The following is a 19415-nucleotide window of genomic DNA, read 5'->3' as shown; positions in this document are numbered from 1 at the left end:
CCAGGCTGAGGGCAACGTGAAGGAACAGGAGTTCCGGACAGACAGGAGGTGCACCTGGGAGACAGGCACTTTCTGAAAACAGGATTCTGAACTAAAAATAAAGCAGAAAGCTTCCAGATAAAGAAAACTACGTTTCAAATCAGAAAAAGAGATGAAAGAAGCAAGAGAATTGAAAGAGCTCTGGATATGCTAAATATTTTCAGATAAAAGGGACATAATTGACCCTGGTGTCCCCTGGGCTGACTTTGAAGAGACCCTTTCCTGGTCTCTGCAGCCAGTTTTTTCATTGTCTTGCTTTTTGGGGCCCTTGTATTGTCTTGTATTTTGGGCCCCTTTTTGGGGCTTGCAGTATTTCTGCACATGCACAGAGAGGAAGTGTGGTGGAGGTGTGACTGAAGACTTCTCACTCTTCGAGGACCCCATGAATCATGAGGGAGGGTTATGGCAGCAGAATGAAAGGGTGGGGAGGAAGGTGGAGGAAGGAGGAAGGAAGAGTGAGACTTAAAAGAAAAAGAAAGTGGGAACAGAACAAAAACTGCATTTCGAGTTACACCAAATGGTGCAGGGAGAGCTGGCCGGAAGGGTTAAAGCCCAGCTATGGATCGGCATGGGCTTCACTGGTAGCTCAGTTGATAAAGAATCCGCCCGCAATGCAGGAGATCCTAGTTCGATTCCTTGGATCAGGAAGATCCCCTGGAAAAGGGATAGGCTACTCACTCCAGTATTTTTGGGCTTCTCTGGTGGCTCAAATGGGAAAGAATCTGCTTGCAATGCGGGATATCTGGGTTTGATCCCTGGGTTGGGAAGATCCCCTGGAAAAGGGAAAGGCTATCCACTCTAGTATTCTTGCCTGGAGAATCCCCATGGACAGAAGAGCCTAGTAGGCAACAATCATGGGGTCTCAAAGACTTGGACACTACTGAGCGACTAAGCACTACCCAAAACAGCATGCACGGGCACACCGAAACTCTAAGCAGACGGGTGAGTTTCTGGGCTACCACTTCCCACGGCTCTGAAGCATGCTGGTGCCTGGCCTTCCTGCCCGGCAGCATGCAGGGCTCCTCAGGACCTCAGTGGAGGAGACTGGAACAGTTTCAGTGCTCAAACATGTACCTCACAGATCTTTTCCAAGGAGGGGACGAAGAAGTCGTCACACACAATGGCCAGCGCGTAGAACATGTACATAGCCTGGAAGAGAAGAGAGAAGGGGTTAAAGTCACAGTCGGGGCAGAGCCCCTGGGGTGAGGGTCAGGCCACCCTCTGCTTCAAGAACATCCTGTCTTCATTAATTCAGCAGTTTATACTATATACCGAGTCTTTGCAATGCCTGCCACCTGTCACATGCTCACCTTGTCCACCTCCTAGATCCCCAAGTGTGCCATGGATGCTGCCCCAGGGCCTTTGCACTTGCTGTTCCCACTGCCCAGAACACGTTCCCTCCAGATCACCTTGCCTCAGTCCTCCATGTACTTAGGGCCTTTGGGTTAATGCCAATCTAAGTAAAAGGCCCTCCCCATTCCCCATATTCTGCTTTGTTTTTCTTGATCTAGTTTATGTACAACAGGCTAAAAGCCCCAACGACCTCTTACAAGTCCATAAACTCTCTCTCCAAGACCATGTTCCAATATTATGTGTTGATCTTCCTCGAGGTAAAAAGCTTCGTCTAATGCACAGCAGTGTCAACACTTGGATTAGGACGAGAAATGAGTAGATTTGCCAGGCTCTCTGTGCTTTCAAGGGTGAAAGCTACTGAAAACCAAGTTAGTTCCATGCCCGAGGCAGCATGAGGTAGGACACCCACCCACAAATATTCTGTGACAAGGCTCCTCTGGACACCTAGGGGCCTGCCAGGCCATGGGCGTCTTTCCAGCTCAGAGCACTTCCTGGCATCTGAGGGCAGCCTGCCACTTTGCTTACAAGAAACTCTCTTCCAACTCTTTGCTATGTTACCCACTAGAAGTCAGGTCCCCACTGGGAAAACAAACAAAACAGAACAAGATACTGATGGGGTGCTGTGTGTGTTGGGGTCAGGGGGATGAGGGAACTATGTACCTTCTGTTCAATTATGCTGTGAACCTAAAACTGCTCTAAAAGGTCTACCATTAATAATAATAATAATAAAACAGTATAAGGGAACAAAACAAATGTACAAAGTCAAACCTGAAGATGCAAAGGACCTATTGGAAGTGGTGACATGGATGATTTTATCAACGCACTGGTCCAAATACTTTAGAGAATGAGGCATTTGGGGATTAATTTGACCATTCCTGTATTTCCAAAGGATAACATAATATCATCATTTACAATGATAACAATACCACCATTATTAATAATATTTGCCCCTCTTTGTCAGGCCAGGAATTAAGGCATGTTCTGGTAGTCTCATTTCTCCTAACTCACATGGGAGGCAGGGGGTTACTGACCCATCTCCCAGATACCACAGAGGACATCTTAACTTTTCCAAGGATCCTCTCCAAGTCTTCCCACAGGGCCATTGTCACCCCACGCAGAGGTCGTTTTTGATTTCTGCCCCATCTCTGCTTCCTATTTCAGCTCACTTACTAATGACTGCCTTCGCCAGTCACACAGAGGGAGGGACAGTTTCAGAATCCTAGTCAGCCACTTTTGGGGGTTGCCCGTCAGAGCCACCAATGTCCTTATTTATTTATATTTGAAAGGTTTATTTGGATTGCGTGTTCACATAAATATACCATTTATACACAAGAATAAACGTGATCAGCATGAACATGAGTAAACCCTTGCTACCTCTGTATTTGGAGTGAATCCCTCTTTTCTTCTATAAATGAATGGACCATAAACAGTGTTGCAATTAAAAAAAAATCTTTAAGCATATATCCTTTTGCATTTCTAGGAAAGCTTCCAGATGGGGAGTTGTTGAATAATGGTCTTTAATTATTATTACTATAATTATTATTAATTATTATTATTTTTACAAGGTGCACTGCAAAATACAAGACAGACTGGAAGTCTCAAAAAGGGTTGAGCTGGCCCAATACCCTGGGACTGCCCACATGGAGCCTAGGCCAGTGGAAACTGCGGCTCAGCTATAGCAAGCAAGGCAGATGAATGTGGGTCATGCTCTAAATACGATGAGTGAAGATGTTTGGGGGAGGGGGTCATCTGTGTGAGCTGCAGCTCTAGTATCAGACCACAACGGCTTTTCTTCCCTGGAATGCATGAGGACACCTCTACTCAGACACTGACCCACATGCTGCCAGGGACCATGGGTCATGTTTCAGGTTTATGTATCTTCAAAGAAGGGAGGCAGCTATGCCCTTCACATGTTCCTCACTATTCTGTTCCAGGTTTGCCCAGAATGAGGGCCAGGTTTGCCTGGAGTGAATAGGTTCCAAGATGGGAGCACTCAAATAGTAGCTGGTGTCGTCTTCAGAAGTCGTTCAGGGAAGTGGCCAAGGAGCATGCCTGGCACAGTGACTGCTGGCAGCCTGCAGCCTTGGAGGAAGTCCAGGATGGGGTCAAGGACCTTGCATCCAGTCCTGGACTTGACACTTCCAAGCTGTGTGACCTTGAGGGACTATCCTGAGCTCACTAGCCTTCAGCATGAACCCCACCATGCTCTCTAGTTAGCTTCTGTGGCTGCTGGAGAGAAGCAAATGGAAAAAAAAAAAAGAAAAGCCAAGACATGTCCCAGTCATCCCTGCTGTCTCAGCTGAGACTGACCAAGCTCAACCCAGTTCTGCTGAACCCCAAACACCCACAAGCTAAATAAATGTTTACTGTTGTATGTTGTTGAGGTTTTCAGGCCATTTGTTATATAGCACTATTGTGGCAACAGCTTAATAGCTACAGCCAAGGTGATGAAAAGAGCCATAGTGAAAACAATAATAACAAGAAGTAACTTCCAAGAAATTTAAAGTTTCTTGTTCTGAATGACTATATATTCAGCTTTTCTAGCCTCCCTGGAACTAGCCATGACCACTCACACAATTTTGGGCAATGAGAATAAGGGACAGATTCAAGTAAAGTCACCCTTTCTTCTTGCCTTGAACTCAGATGTGATGTCTAGAGTGTCAGCAGCCACTATGTGACCATGAGACAATAAACATGACAATACATACCAACATGCTAAGGGTACCAGAGCTCTGAAGAATGCTATTCACCAGCTGATCTAATGCCAGAAACCACCTGCCTCTGTACTTCTTAGTAGGTGATAAAATGAATCTCCTATTTGCCTCAGTCCCCATTAGTTGGGATTTCTGTACTTGCAGCCATGTGCCTCCCTAACAGATACAAGGCATAAAAGATTTGTTCTGCTGGGTGTGAGTGAAGGAGGTCAGAGAAGGCTTCACAGAGAAAGTGTCTAATGAACTAGGATTTTGAAAGATAAATTCTATTTCATCAGGCAATTTTAAAAGTTGATTGGGACTAATCAACTAGAGAACTTTGGTAAAAATAGTTAAACTGCAAAATATCTAAGGTAACAGGAAGTCATCATGGCCTGGGGCTTTACAGGGGTGAACAGGCTCTAGATGAAATGTTGATACACATAAGGACTTCCGAATTGTGAGGGCAAATGTATCCCACCAGCATGACATTAGCCCCGCTGTTTTATGTGGCATCTACAGTCAGCGGTTTTCACAGACAATTTCCTTTTACTCCATCATCTGTACTCGTGTTTCTCTGTCTTTAATTTCAGTGAAAGTGGTGCTGGAGAAGCAATTTCTAGAGAAGACTGTAGAAATCTGGCTTTGGTAGAAATTGTTCTAAATCTCCCAGGGAAGATGATCAGAATAAACAACAACAACAACAAAAAGATCTTCCTTTTTTCTGTCTCTTTTTCATGGTTTCAAGTGATCATATACGATTAAACTTGGAAAAAAGTTTTTTCTTTAAAAATCATTCTCCCCCTTGAAAAGTTTGGTGCCTGGTGGCCCCATGATGCTATGGCAGAACCGACTCACCCACCACTCTCAGGTTCTGCTACCATTGTAGATATCATTCTGTTGGAACAGCTCACTGCCCTGGTGATTAGAGAGAGACAAAATCTCAGCCAGCCTTGGATTCTGACCAAGAGGATCTGAGGTTGGGGAGTGGGCTGCAGGGAAGAGGAACACAGCAGATGGTTAGGGGTGCCCCCTGGTCCTACCATGTTCATCGGGCATTAGGGAAGTCTACTGCCTTCTTGTGGGCTTCCCAGGTGGCGCTAGTGGTAAAGAACCCACCAGACAATGCAGGAGACATAAGAGATGTGGGTTCAATCCCTGGGTCTGAAAGATCCCCTGGAGAAGGGCATGAAAACCCACTCCATTATTCTTGCCTGGAGAATCCTATGGACAGAGGAGCCTTGTGGGTTAGAGTCCATGGGATCGCAAAGAGTTGGACACGACTGAAGCGACTTCGCGCACACACACACACACACACACACTGCCTTTCAATAGTCAGAATTTGCCTCAATCTGCTTGAAGACCTGACCAGTGGGAGTTGGGGCATCAGTCCCTGCTCCCTCACTCCCTGAGAGGGTCCCTCCACTTCATCCTCCTGTGTTCCCACAGCTGAATCAAGCTTCAGGAGCCTGTAGGGTCATAAGCTCCAACGCTCACCTTTTATCAGCAATCTCTCCTTTTCCCATCTCACTTCCTACACCCCAATCAATATTTCCTTTCTCCACAAGGGACCACTGAGTTCTAAACATTGTCTTAAGGTCAGCTTCCAGGAGACCTCGAGTTAAAGTAAGAGCGAAGTGTGTTAAGGAAGACTGTGAAAGGAACTAAATGCAGTATTGAAATCAAGCTGCACCACCAAATGCAGAATGTTTATAATGAGAGAAACTCTGTGCAAGGGGGAGAGGAGGGATGTATGTGATCTATCTGTGCTTCCTGCTCATTTTTTCTGTAAACCTAAAACTATTCTAAATAAATAAAAGTATTTTTGGAGGAGTTTGCGATTAACATATATATACATATACATATATATATATATACTACAAATAAACAAAAGGTCCTACCGTATAGCATAAGGAACTATATTCTATTCATCTTTTAATAACCTATAATGGAAAAGAATCCAAACAACGCGTGTGTTTGTATACATACATAACTGAATCACTTTGCTGTATACCCAGAAGTAACATAACATTGTAAGTTAATTATACTTCAGTTTTTTAAATGGCAAAAAAACCCCACAAGACATTGTATACCAAAAAAGAAGAAATCAAGGTGGACCACTCTCAGAAACAATTGTCTTCCTAAAATCGAGTGGGGACACTAGTTAAGTGTCTGGCCATGAGCTTTTCTTTTAACATAAGTGCCTGACATTAGGCTTTTGATCTCCAGGGCATCCATTCCAAAGGCACCCGTCTCAATAAACACATCGCCAACTAGATGAGGAGACAGGCTGCCTCACCCAGGAAGTTCCCCTCTCAGAAATCCTGGGTGACCCAAATAAGTGACCACTGGACTGACCCCGATTTTCCCTATCTGCACCCTAAACTCCTGCTTTTAGGTTTTAAATTTGCCAGTAAAGAGTGAACCAGAGAAACCCTAGACACCCTACACTTGCCCTCAATAAAGGCAGGACCCCAGCTCTGTTCCCCCCTCTCTCTCCCCGCCCTGGCCATCCAGGACCTCACCATGTGGCCCTGGATGTACCCCCCCGGGATCTGGGAGTAATAAACTTTGTCCTTTCAAAGTTCCCTGGTTGCTCTTTCTGGGGTGTGTCCTGCCATCGTGATAGAACCAGGAGGACCAGTCCAGTCTCAACACTGGCTGCTGCTCAGGAGATGCCCATGGGAGTGCACCAGCAGTCCAAGCCAGGTGAGTGCACTCCCAGCCAGAGCATTGCTCTCAAAGGCTGAGAGCAACAGAACTCGGGGATGTTCTCTTCACCCCACCCCTCATCCTTCTGTAGTTGGCATCGGAAGGTCGCTGGAACCACTGCCAACTGAAAAGGATTCTCTCACAGGGACTCAACTGCCAAAGGAGGCTGAGCATATGTTAATACTCCTGCTCACCAGCATAAACCTTGTCATTGTGTTACTTGATGCCTCTCACGACGACCAGATAAAGCCCACTGTTGATGGTGTTCTCAGAGGTCAGCACCCTGGGGTCACTGTCTCGGAGCCGTGGGAATGAGATCTGCCTTCTCTTCCTTTGTTCTCTCGCCTCTTTCTTCCCCACCCCAACACCTCTCATACAGGGACCACTCTGAGAATGGTTCCGGAGTCCCTGAGGACCTCATTTATTTCACTTGGTTGTCAGTTTCTCAAGGAAGTGGGACTGGTAATTGCCATCTCTCCATAATATCCACTAAAGGCATGATCTGGGGACGGGTTTCTGTAGATGGGCTGGTGTCTGCATGGGCCTTACAGGGGCTCCCTGATGGGGGGGACAGTCACACGCATGCTCCACTGACCCTCACAATCATGGCTGCAGGACGGGCTGCTGGTTTAATCCAGCCTCCTCACGGTGGGGAATCAAGTTCGTTAACCTGGTTCAGGTCAGCCAGCTGGTAGGTGGCAGAGGCAGGATGTGAGCCCAGGAACTATCTCCCTACTACATGCCCCTCATCACCACACAACAGCACCTCTCTCTCTCTCTCTTTATACACATATAGATAGATATAGATATATATACAGATTTAAGGATTGGAGAAGGAAATAGCAACCTACTCCAGTATCCTTGCCTGGAAAATTTCAAGCACAGAGGAACCTGGTGAGCTACAGTTCATGAGATTGCAAATAGTCAGATACAACTGAGCACACATGCACAGACATAAAGATATAGATATACACTATAAAGAGATACCTATATTATATAAATGTGTATATATATATAATCCCCTGGAGAAGAGCATGGCAACCCACTCCAGTATTCTTGCCTGGAGAATCCCATGGACAGAGGAGCTGGGCAGGCTACAATCCACAGGGTTGCAGAGTCGGACACAACTGAAGCGATTTAGCATGCATGCACATATATACATATATTATACATCTCCCCATATTTTTTTATTTTTAAAAACTTCATTTTTTTATTGTGTTAAATATACACAAGATTTACCATTTTAACCATGTTTAAGTGTATAGCTTCATGGCATTAAGTATCACACGGCTGTACACCATCACCTCCAGATCCTTTTCATCTTCCCAAACTGAAACTGTCTACACTAAACACTAACTCCCCATTCCCTCTCCTCCCAGCCCCTGGTGACCACTTTTCTACTTTCTGTGTCTATGAATGTGACAACTCTAGAGACCTCATATAAGGGGAATCCCACAGTATTTGTCCCTTTGTGACTGTCTTATTTCACTCAGCATAATGTCTCCATGGTTCATACGTGCTGCAGCAGGGGTCAGAATGCCCTACTTTTTCAAGGCAGAGTAATATTCTATTTTAAGGATATGCCACATTCTATTTAATCGTTCATCTATCACTGGACATTTGGGTTGCTTCCATCTTTCAGCTATAGTCAATAACTTTGCTGTGAACATTGATGTACAAAAGTCTGAGTTCCTTCTTGCAACTCTTTGGAGGTAGATACCCAAAAGTGGAATTGTTAGGAGAAGCACACTGATTGAAACCGCCCACCCTGGGCAGGCACCATAGTAACCATCTGCATGAGTTGTTTTAGGACGGGAGATCCTGATAAGGAATAGGGAACTAATAAGCCACCACCAGCCGGAAGAGTTCGGGAAAGGTCGAGAGGAGACACTGCCTGTCCGTCCACTTCCCAGAATCCCTCTTGCTAGCATCCAACTTGGCCGAGCAATGCATGCGCCACCAGGAAAGACTCTGAATTAGAATGATTGGCCAAAGACCACTCGGAAACCAATCCCATCACCATAAAACCCAAGACTGCGAGCCACGCGGCAGAGCAGTTCTCCTGGGTTCCCTTACCCTCCTGCTCTCCACCTGGGTGCCCTTCCCAATAAAATCTCTTGCATTGTCAGCACATGTGTCTCCTCGGACAATTCATTTCTGAGTGTTAGACAAGAGCCCAGTTTCGGGCCCTGGAAGTCCCCCTTCCTGCAACAGAATCACTGGATCATATGGTAATTCTGTGTTTCATTTTTTGAGGACCAGTCATACTGCTCTCCATAGGGGCTGCACCATTTTACATTCTATCCAACAGTTTACGAGCTCCAGTTTCTCCATATCTTCACCAACACTTGTTATTTTCTGTTTTTATTTATTTTTTCGATAGTAGCTATCTTAACAGGTGTGAGATAATGTGATCAAGGCACAGTTTGCGGTTTTGTTAATAAGTTCATTTTTGAAGAAGTAGTTACCAACACCCCCCCCCGCCCCCCCGCCCCCCGCAACCACCCTGCTGTCAGGATAGGAGACAAGTGTGACAGAAATAGGAGGCAAGTGTGTTCCTGGGCCCCTGGCAATCCTCCACCTAAGTATGTGCAAATACTCCAGGAAGCCCATTCATTGTTTCCAAAGGAAGAGTCTCCTTTGTAGAATCAAGAATGAAAACTCCCTCCCATTGTCGTGGACTTCCTTCCCTTTCAGGGTATTGCCTGCAGGAGTCTTCACTGGACTTACACAGAGCAGGCAGAGATCAGGGCTGAGGGGAGGAGGATGGTCAAGGCAGGATGGGAGCAGAGAGTGGAGGCAGCAGGTTTGGGCATGCCTGTCAGAGGCTGCTACTTGCTGCCAGGGCCTCAGCTGCCCACAGAGGACGAGGCAGGCTCTGCGGCTCACTGAACAGTGGATGCCCATCTGAAGTGGGCGGCCTGCGCTCTGCCCTAACCAGCGATGCATGAGAACACGTGCTTAGCAAGGCCAGAGCTTCTGATCTCCCAAGGGAGAAGCTGCGAGTCTGGACTGTTGGGTAGCATCTCTTGATGCTGAGTAAGGACTATGGCTGCCCTGCTTCCCCTACTCTCTGCCTTGCTGATTCTGCTGCCTGCACCCAGGTCTCCTGGCTGCTGTCTGAATGAGCCTCGCAAGCTCTGCCTCAGGGCTTTCGCATTGGTTATTCTCTGTGACAGCCTCACTTTCTCCCCAGCCATCCACCTGGCTCTGTGCCTCACTTCCTTCAGCCTTTGCTGAAACCTCACCTTCATGGAGCCTCCTTTTCCTTCACCTTTCCTCCTCCTGTTTCTGACCCTGTTCCATTTCCTCTTTTTTTTTTCCATTACCAGTATTACCTTCTAGCATACCAAATAATTCTTATCATGATGTTTATTTTATTGTATGTCTCCTTCCTTAGAATGTAAACTCCACACAGACAGGGGTCTTTGCCTAACTCATCCTTTGATGTATCCCTAGTGCCCATATCAGGGCCAGCACATAGTATGTGCTCAATAAATAATTCCTAGATAAATGATTGAATTAAACAATTGTAAAGCACTCAACCAGCCACACAGAACCTGCCAGTTGTAAGCATTATAAATTCAGTTTGGGTCCAACTTTCCAATTCCTTTGATTAGGAAAATGGTACACCATCATGTCTGCTGAACATGTAAGCAGAGCATTTGGTATTACAGGTAAACACAGAGTTCTTCACTGGATTTTCTGTGGACTTTAAGGAAGGACACGGGGCCTAGGTTTCAGGGAGTGAAGGAGAGGGTGTAGTAAGACCATCTGGAGGAGCTAATGCTTATATCATGTCTGAGAAGATGAACAGGTATTAGCCAATCAAAGAAACCAGGACAGAGTTGACTAGGCAACAGAACAGCATGAATGAAAACATGGAGTCATAAATTAACATGGTTTGTGCTGAAAACTACACTATGGCTGGAGTGCAGATTGTGAGTGACCTAGCAGAGACAGATGAGGCTACAGAAACAAGTTAAGGTTAGTTGGGGGAGTTTTTATACTCTAGACTGAGAGATTTGGGTTCATAGGTGCAGACCATCTGTGATGATCAGGAATCATTGTTGACTTTACTGGGAAAACCTTATGATGATGGTGATGATGAAAGTGATTTTGATGGTGTGCTGATGATTGTAATAATGCTGGTGCTGATGGTGATGACAGTGATGGTGATGGGATGATGACGGGGACAGTGATGAAGATGAAGATGGTGATGATGGTGGTTGGTGGCGATGGTGAAGATGGTGATGATGGTGATGGTGAAGATGGTGGTGATGGTGATGGTGAAGACGGTGATAAAGATGAAGATGGTGATGATGGTGGTTGGTGGTGATGGTGAAGATGGTGGTGATGGTGAAGATGGTGATGATGATGATGATAATGGTGATGAAGATGGGGACAATGGTGAAGATGGTGATGGGGATGATGATGAGAAAGATAATGATGGTGATGATGATGACAGGTAACATTTTTTGAATATTGACCATTGAGCACATGACCACTGAGTATACTGGCCATATGACTAAGCATAGAAATGCTTTACAACTTAATCCTTTCAACTAGCCCATGAGATACTATTGTTATCCCCACTTTTCAGACAAGGAAATTGAGGCAGACAGAATATAAGTCCTAAGTCACAGCACCAGCACAAAACAGAAATTGGACTTCAACCCCATTTGAATGACTACAACCCAAGCCAGTCATGGTTCTAACCTTACTTTCAGCAGCAAAAGAAGAGATGCGGTCTCAATGCTCAGGACGCCCACTGACTTGAGGGCTTCTGAAGACCTCTCATCTTTCTTTGAGTGATTTCTTTCCTTTCTGCCTTTCCTACTACTTCTCCATGACACTCCCCCTCTCCCATTGCCACTAAACATGTGTGACATACTCTGGGAGCTCTGAAAACCCCATGTGAGATGGTCTGACAGCAGGTTTGTTAGCTAGCACTGGCCTCTCCTTCAGGCTCATTGAAAAAATGACAATGACTTCTACCTTGAGGATATATTGTAAATAACAGAGAATTTAACTTTTCTGGGGGACTTTGAAATTCCAGCACATACTCAACTATCTGCAAGAGGATAGAACTCTCCAAGTTTGGTGAGAAAACTGCTTCTTGCCTTAAAGTTTTTATTAGTAACCAGAGCTGAGTCTTTCCGAGGCAAGCCACATTGAAGTAGGAATTTCCATGCCAGATTCAGAGCTAAGCTTATTAAACAACATGGAGCCTTTGAAAGACGCCAGTCTGGTTAAAGTTATCAAGACATTTATATTCTTGCCTTTCTGTCGTTTTCTTGTTATTCTCTGTCCAAACAGTCTTGGGAGCTGGTGGGCACCACAGCTGCCAGATAACATCAAACAGTGGACGGAGGCCCAACCCTGGGCAGATAACCAAAACTTCCAAAAACAGAGTTGGCCTGAGACATGGGCACTTCAGGCAGGCTCATCATCTGGCGCCTCTTCAAACTCATGCTCTTTAAATATTTATTCAACATTTATTTACTGGAGGATGGAGGTGAAAACTCATCCTCTATTAATTAAAAAGTGTATATAGAAATCAAGCCTCTTACTAATGCATTTCCAGCAACGCAGGCATACTCAATATTCTGAAAAATAGACTGCAAATTATCCCCCATTTTTCCATAATTGTTATCCTCTTTCATGTTTCTTTTGCAAAGGGGATTACTCTTAAGTAAGTAACTTCTTGTTGGTGAATTCAAAGTTTTAATATCTAATATTTAGGTAGTGAAACACTTTATGCACTATTCATTCTAATTGTAAAATTTCAACTGGTGACATTATTCACAATAGTCAAGACACAGAAACAACCTAAATGTTCATCAACAGATGAGTGGATAAAGAAGATGTGGTGTATATATATATATATATATATACACACACACACACACACACACACATATATATATATATATATCTTGTTTTATATAAACATATGCTATATTTCATATATATACATATATAACAATGGAATATTACTAAGCCATAAAAATAATTAAATAACAACATTTGCAGCAACAATGAGATCATCTAGAGATGATCATACTAAGCAAAGTAAGTCAGAAAGAAAAAGACAAACATCATATGATATCACCTATATGTGGAATCTAAAATATGACACATAAGAACCTATGTACAAAACAGAAACAGACTCACAGACATAGAAAACAGACTTGTGGTTGCCAAGGCAGGGGTAGGAAAGAAGTGGGAACTTGGGGCTAGCAGAGACAAACTTATATATAGGGTGGATAAACAACAAGGCCCTATTGTACAGCTCAGGGAACTATATTCAGTATCCTGCGATAAACCATAGTAGAAAAGAATGTGAAAAAGAATGTGTATATATAGGTATAACTGAATCACTTTGCTATACACAGAGACTAACACAACATTGTAAATCAACTATACTTCACTAAAAAAAAAAAAAAAAATTCAGCTGGTGGGATGATGTGAACCCTTATAAAGTACATGTGATAGAAACTGGTTGGCAGTAGCAAAAAGCAGGAGGATACATGTTATTCCTACTGTAGGTGGCTGTTTGCTTCAAGTGGAGGGGATCAACTTATTTGTCTTCAGTTGTGTTGTGCAGAAACCTGAGTAAAGAGGCACCATCTTTTCTTGTTCCTCTAAAAAAAATTTTTAAATTTTGTATTGGGGTCTAGCCGATTAACAATGTGATAGTTTTAGGTGAACAGTGAGGGGACTCAGCCATACATATGCATGTATCCATTCTCCTCTCTTGTTTCTTATGCAATGTTTTGTGTTCCTGGGAGGTCAGTGACCTGAGAAGGTGCTCAGATGGACACATCACCATCTAGCTCTGGGTATCCAGTTAAAAGGCATGGTCATGTGCCGGGTTGAAACTACTTCCTTAACTGCATGCCTTTACTGTGTCCTCTTATCAGAACTGACCCAGGATCGTTTTCTCCTGGAGTGGAAGAAGCTTTCCCATTCATGGTGGAGGGCGACACAGGTCACCCTGCTTGTGATTGAGGGGTCAACAGGCTGGATGGCTGTGGGTAGCAGTCCAGCCTGGGGCTGTGTGTCTAAGTGAGCAAAACCAACAGGCTTGCGTGGGGCTTAAACTCTCACCTTCATTTTATTGCTTAAGATCTAGTATAGTTAATGAAGCCAGACCAAAGTTTTGTATTGTAGTACTTCCAACTTCACACTTCAATGACAATCCACTAAAATCACTCCCAGATGAGTACTATGGACTTTTAACTAGGAGGTTCAAAACCTCTCTTGCCAGACAATTAGCTTAGCTGGGCACAGAAGGTCCCTCCCCTGGGCTGACATTCAGGGTATTCCAAGGAATCCTTTGTACCCAGACAACAGTGTGAATGACTGCTGGTCTTGGGTGTCCTTCGTGCATTCTATTCACATCGTGTGCCCTTAGAAAGCATCAGGGCTCAAGACAGAGATGCTCTCAGATGTTCTACTAAGCATCTTTCTATTGCTGGAGGGACAATGCCTCTGATAACGGGAAGAGGACCGACTTTTGCTGCAGTCTGTAGATGATGACACCAACATGAGGAACTGGGGCTTTAAGGCAGAAGTTAAAAGTTAATCATGCTTACACTCATCTCCCCCAGGGCTCAGAAAAAGCAAGATGCAGAGTTGCAGCTAAAAACCCAGGAGATCGTCTAAAGGCATAAGGGTAAAGCATGCTGAAGTAGGTACATGCATGCTTATTCGCTTCAGTCGTGTCCAACTCTGTGTGACCCTATTGATTGTAGCCCGCCAGGCTCCTCTGTCCAGGGGATTCTCCAGGCAAGAATACTGGAGTGGGTTGCCACATCCTCCTCCAGAAGATCCTCCCGACCCAGGGATCGAATCTGTCTCTTACGTCTAACCTGCATTGATAGGCAGGTTCTTTATCACTAGCACCACCTGGGAAGCCCACACTGAAGTACAAGAGAGACAAATTCCTGGAGATTATAAAGAAACTGGAGAACAGTGGCATCTTTGAATTACTTCAGTTCTTCTCTGGAGCCAATAAAGCAGGAATGGAAGTAATCTGCGTGACTGGTTAGTCCTGTGAAAGTGTTAGTTGCTCATTCGTGTCTGACTCTTTGCAACCCCATGGACTGTGGCCTGCCAGGCTCCTCTGTTCATGGAATTCTCCAGGCAAGAGTACTGGAATGGGTTGCAATTTCCTTCTCTGGGGATCTTCCCAACCCAGGGATTGAACCCACATCTCCCACGTTGCAGACAGACTCTTCACTAGCTGGGCCACAAGGGGAGCCCTGCTTACTCCTGCTCTCCCCGTCAAGGTAAAGAAGTTGGTGGAGGCAGTGATGAACCATGGTTATGAAGCAGGAGTCCGTCAATTTATTGTTGCTTAGTTGCTAAGCTGTGTCTGACTCTTTGTGACCCCATAGACTGCAGCACGCCAGGCTTCCCTGTGCTTCACTATCTCCTGGAGTTTGCTCAAACTCATGTCCATTGAGTTGGTGATGCCATCCAAACATCTCATCCTTTGTCGCCCTCTTCTCCCAGCATCAGGGTCTTTTCCAATGAGTTGGCCCTTTGCATCAGGTGGCCAAAGTACTGGAAATTCAACATCAGTCCTTAAGTGAATATTCAGGGTTGATCTCCTTTAGGATTGACTGGTTTGATCTCCTTGCAGTCCAAGGGACTCTCAAGAGTCTTTTCCAGCACCACAATTCAAAAGCATCAATTCTTTGGCACCCAGCCTTTTTTGTGGTCCAACTCTCACAACTGTACATGACTACTGGAAAAACCATAGCTTTGACTATATGGATGTCTCTGCTTTTTAATACGCTGTCTATGTTTGTTATAGCTTTTCTTTCAAGGAGCAAGCATCTTTTAATTTTGAGGCTGAAGTCACCATTTGCAGTGATTGGAGCCCAAGAAAATAAAATCTGTCACTGTCCCCAACTTTTCCCCATCTATTTGCCATAAAGTGATGGGACCAGATGTCATAATCTTAGTTTTCTGAATGTTGAGTTTTAAACCAGCTTTTTCACTCTCCTCTGTCACCCTCATCAAGAGGCTCTTTTAGTTTCTCTTCTCTTTCTGGCATTAAGAGTGGCATCACCTACATTTCTGAGGTTGTTGATATTTTCCCCATCATTCTTGATTTCAGCTTGGGACTCATACCCTGTCCTTTTACATGATGTACTCTGCATATAAGTTAAATAAGCAGGGTGACAATGTACAACATTGACGTACTCCTTTCCCAATTTTGAACCAGTCCGTTGTTCCATGTCCGGTTCAAACTGTTGCTTCTTGACCTGCATATAGGTTTCTCAGGAGGTATGTAAAGTGGTCTGGTATTTCCATCTCTTTAAGAATTTTCCAGTTTGTTGAGATTCACACAGTCAAAGCCTTTAGCGTAGTCAATGAAGCAGGAGTAGATGTTTTTTTGGGATTCCCTTGCTTTTTCTATGATTGCCTGGTCCATATCTCAGCAGTGTGACCTGAGGTGAGAATTTCAACCACATTGAGGTTTCAGTTTTCCTTGTTTGTAAAATGGGGATAACAGTATCTACCTCAAGTGGTTGTTTTGAAACTAGATCATGTAGAATTCTTAGCACCACAGCTGGAATGTTGCAAGTGTTCAATAAATGCTGAATAATATTACTGGGTCATTATTATTTCAATCACCTTGTTAGAAAGAAAAGTGGAACCAACTGAACTGAAATGGACTCAGAGGATCATTCCTATTTTTCTTCTTTACACAAACACAAGGCAAGATGAACAGGACTCTTCCTCTCTCCAACCGCATCTGGGGGTCACTCAACTGGAAGCAGGCACTCAAAAATGGTTTCCTTTTCCTTCCTTGTCTCATAAGAGCTAATGCCCATCCAAGAAAACCCAACCCAAGTTTCACATTCCAACAAACACAGGATTTAGGACTCCTGAGCGGTCAACGGGGAAGGCCAACACAATGGCAAAATTCAACCAACCCCTGGATCCGATGTTAATTACAACTGAAAAGCAGATGGTATCTAAATCCAGGCCCATCTGTTCCCTGTCTGTGGGAAGTTTCCCCAGCAGAGAAGACAGAGCCACAGCCAACTTCCTCTTGCCCCAAGGAAGATGGGACTTTTGCATTTAAGAAAACATCTTCTTGTTTGTCATGATAAGATTGTCTCTGATCTACAAAACCACAGAAAATTTAGGTCAGACACCCAACCAGGCAAAGTCAGTGGGACAACCTCAGGAATGCAGACAGCTACTCAAGCTCAAACTCTCACCACAAGTGAAGCATTTTGGAGATAAGAAAATATTTGAATATGACTTGTGCCTTGGTTTATAAAATGCCCCCTACACTCCATTTGGAATTCCAATTATGAAGTGGCCTAGATGAGAGAATTATTTGATTGGATTCTAGTACTCATATGCTTTTGAACTGTGGTGTTGGAGAAGACTCTTGAGAGTCCCTTGGACTGCAAGGAAATCAAACCAGTCCATCCTAAAGGAAATCAGTCCTAAATATTCATTGGAAGGACAGATGCAGAAGCTGAAAAGCCAATAATTTGGCCACCTGATATGAAGAATTTACTCACCGAAAAAGCCCCTGAAAGACTGAAGGCAGGAGAAGAAGTGGAAGACAGAGGATAAGATGGTTGGGTGGCATCACCAACTCAATAGACATGAATTAGAGCAAGTTTCAGGAGTTAGTGATGGACAGGGAAGACTGCTGTGCTTCAGTCCATGGGTCTCAAAGAGTCGGACATGACTGAGCAACTGAACTAAACTATTACTCATGCTTATATCATCTGTCTTTTTTTATTGGAATATAATTGCTCTACAGTGTTAGTTTCTACTGTACAATGAAGTGAATCAGCCATATGTATACATATATCTCTTCCTTTCTGAGCCTCCCTTCCATCCACTCCCCCATTCCACCCCTCTATGTCATCATGAGTACCAAGCTGAGCACCCTGTCCTATACAGCTGCTTCCCACTAGCTATCTGCTTTACACAGGGTAGTGTATATAGATCAATTCTATGATCTCAATTCCTTCTACCCTCTCCTCTCCCCACTGTGTCCACAAGTCCGTTCTCTGTGTCTGTGTCTCTGTTCCTGCCCTGAAAATAGGGCATCAGTACCATCTTTCTAGATTCCATATAAATGTGTTAATATGTGATATTTGTTTCATTTGAATTATTTGGTTGGTTTTTATTGAGTAATAAAAACTCAATATTCAACATTGAGTAATACTGAACATTGAGTAATAAAACTCATACTTACATTACCTGTCTATTAAACAACTGACAAAGAGGTAACTTCCCATTTTCCATTCTTTAAAGAAAATGACACCTACTAACTGAAGAAGAATAAACATCAAGGCTCTCTTGGGGAATGCCAGTGTCCCTGGGTCTAGTCAGGTGGGGATGCTGAATCCACAGATGTGAACTGATAAAGAAAGCATCACCTTACAGACACTGAAAGCACCTCTTCTCTACTGCATTTTATCAGCCAGTTTGAGCCAAACAAGGTGACTTTGACTGTGAAAGAAGGACCCAAGTGGTTGTTTACTACTGCTAATAAAGTGTTTAAAGAAGCTCGTGGTACATGGAGTAGATGCTGTGGATGCCCTTTGGACAGCTTAAGAACCTGGCAGTTTCCTTCCCAGGATGGCTTCCCACCTCACCTGGGGCCAGTGCCTCTGTGCATTTCTGCCTAAAGCCTCCTCCTGTGCTGGAAAGCTTCCCTCAGCCCATGGGCAGAGCTGCTTGAGGGTGCTCAGGATAGCATGGGGTCAACCATCAACAAAAAGGGATGGGGTAGGAGTCAGTGCACTCACACTCATCCTGCTCAATCTCAACTGGACAATCTTGAGTCGTGTCTACATCACCCCTTGAGATCCACAGTGGGGTTCAGTTCAGTCGCTCAGTTGTGTCTGACTCTTTGTGACCTCATGGACTGCAACATGCCAGGCCTCCCTGTTCATCACCAACTCCCAGAGTTTACTCAAGCTTATGTCCTTTGAGTCGTTGATGCCATCCAACCATCTCATCCTCTGTTGTCCCCTTCTCCTCCCACTTTCAATCTTTCCCAGCATCAGGGTCTTTTCAAATGAGTCAGTTCTTCGCATGAGGTGGCCAAAGTATTGGAGTTTCAGCTTCAGCATCAGTCCTCCCAATGAATATACAGGACTTATTTCCTTGAGGATGGACTGGTTGGATCTCCTTGCAGTCCAAGGGATTCTCAAGAGTCTTCTCCAACACCACAGTTCAAAAGCATCAATTCTATGAATGATGACAAAATGTTTCGGTCCCAAATGATATAATGATTATACTGTTACATGGAGATTTCTTAAAAAACTGGAAATAGAACTGCCATATGACCCAGCAATCCCACTTCTGGGCATACACACTGAGGAAACCAGATATGAAAGAGACACATGCGCCCCAAAGTTCATTGCAGCACTGTTTATAATAGCCAGGACATGGAAGCAACCTAGATGCCCATCAGCAGACGAATGGATAAGGAAGCTGTGGTACATATATACCATGGAATATTACTCAGCCGTTAAAAAGAAATCATTTGAATCAGTTCTAATGAGATGGATGAAACTGGAGCCCATTATACAGAGTGAAGTAAGCCAGAAAGATAAA

General features: G+C 44.3%; 1 protein-coding gene and 1 non-coding gene across 2 annotated transcripts in view; one reads left to right on the top strand and one right to left on the bottom strand.

The window, feature by feature from the left end:
* The window catches only part of SLC24A3 (solute carrier family 24 member 3), a 426143-nt gene that overhangs the window by 99188 nt on the left and 307540 nt on the right, over positions 1-19415 (bottom strand). The window contains exon 4 of the mRNA XM_065919590.1: positions 1114-1188. Coding sequence (XP_065775662.1) covers positions 1114-1188 — 75 coding nt within the window. The remainder of the gene's footprint in view (positions 1-1113; positions 1189-19415) is intronic.
* Positions 19048-19105, top strand: LOC136162200 (small nucleolar RNA SNORD73). The gene has a single exon (XR_010662021.1). It is a non-coding gene; the product is annotated as a small nucleolar RNA SNORD73 (small nucleolar RNA).

Source organism: Muntiacus reevesi, chromosome 2 (assembly GCF_963930625.1).
Source record: "Muntiacus reevesi chromosome 2, mMunRee1.1, whole genome shotgun sequence".
Classification (NCBI taxonomy): domain Eukaryota; kingdom Metazoa; phylum Chordata; class Mammalia; order Artiodactyla; family Cervidae; genus Muntiacus; species Muntiacus reevesi.
Note: the sequence above shows the minus strand (reverse complement) of the source record. Positions and strands in the feature narration are given on the sequence as shown.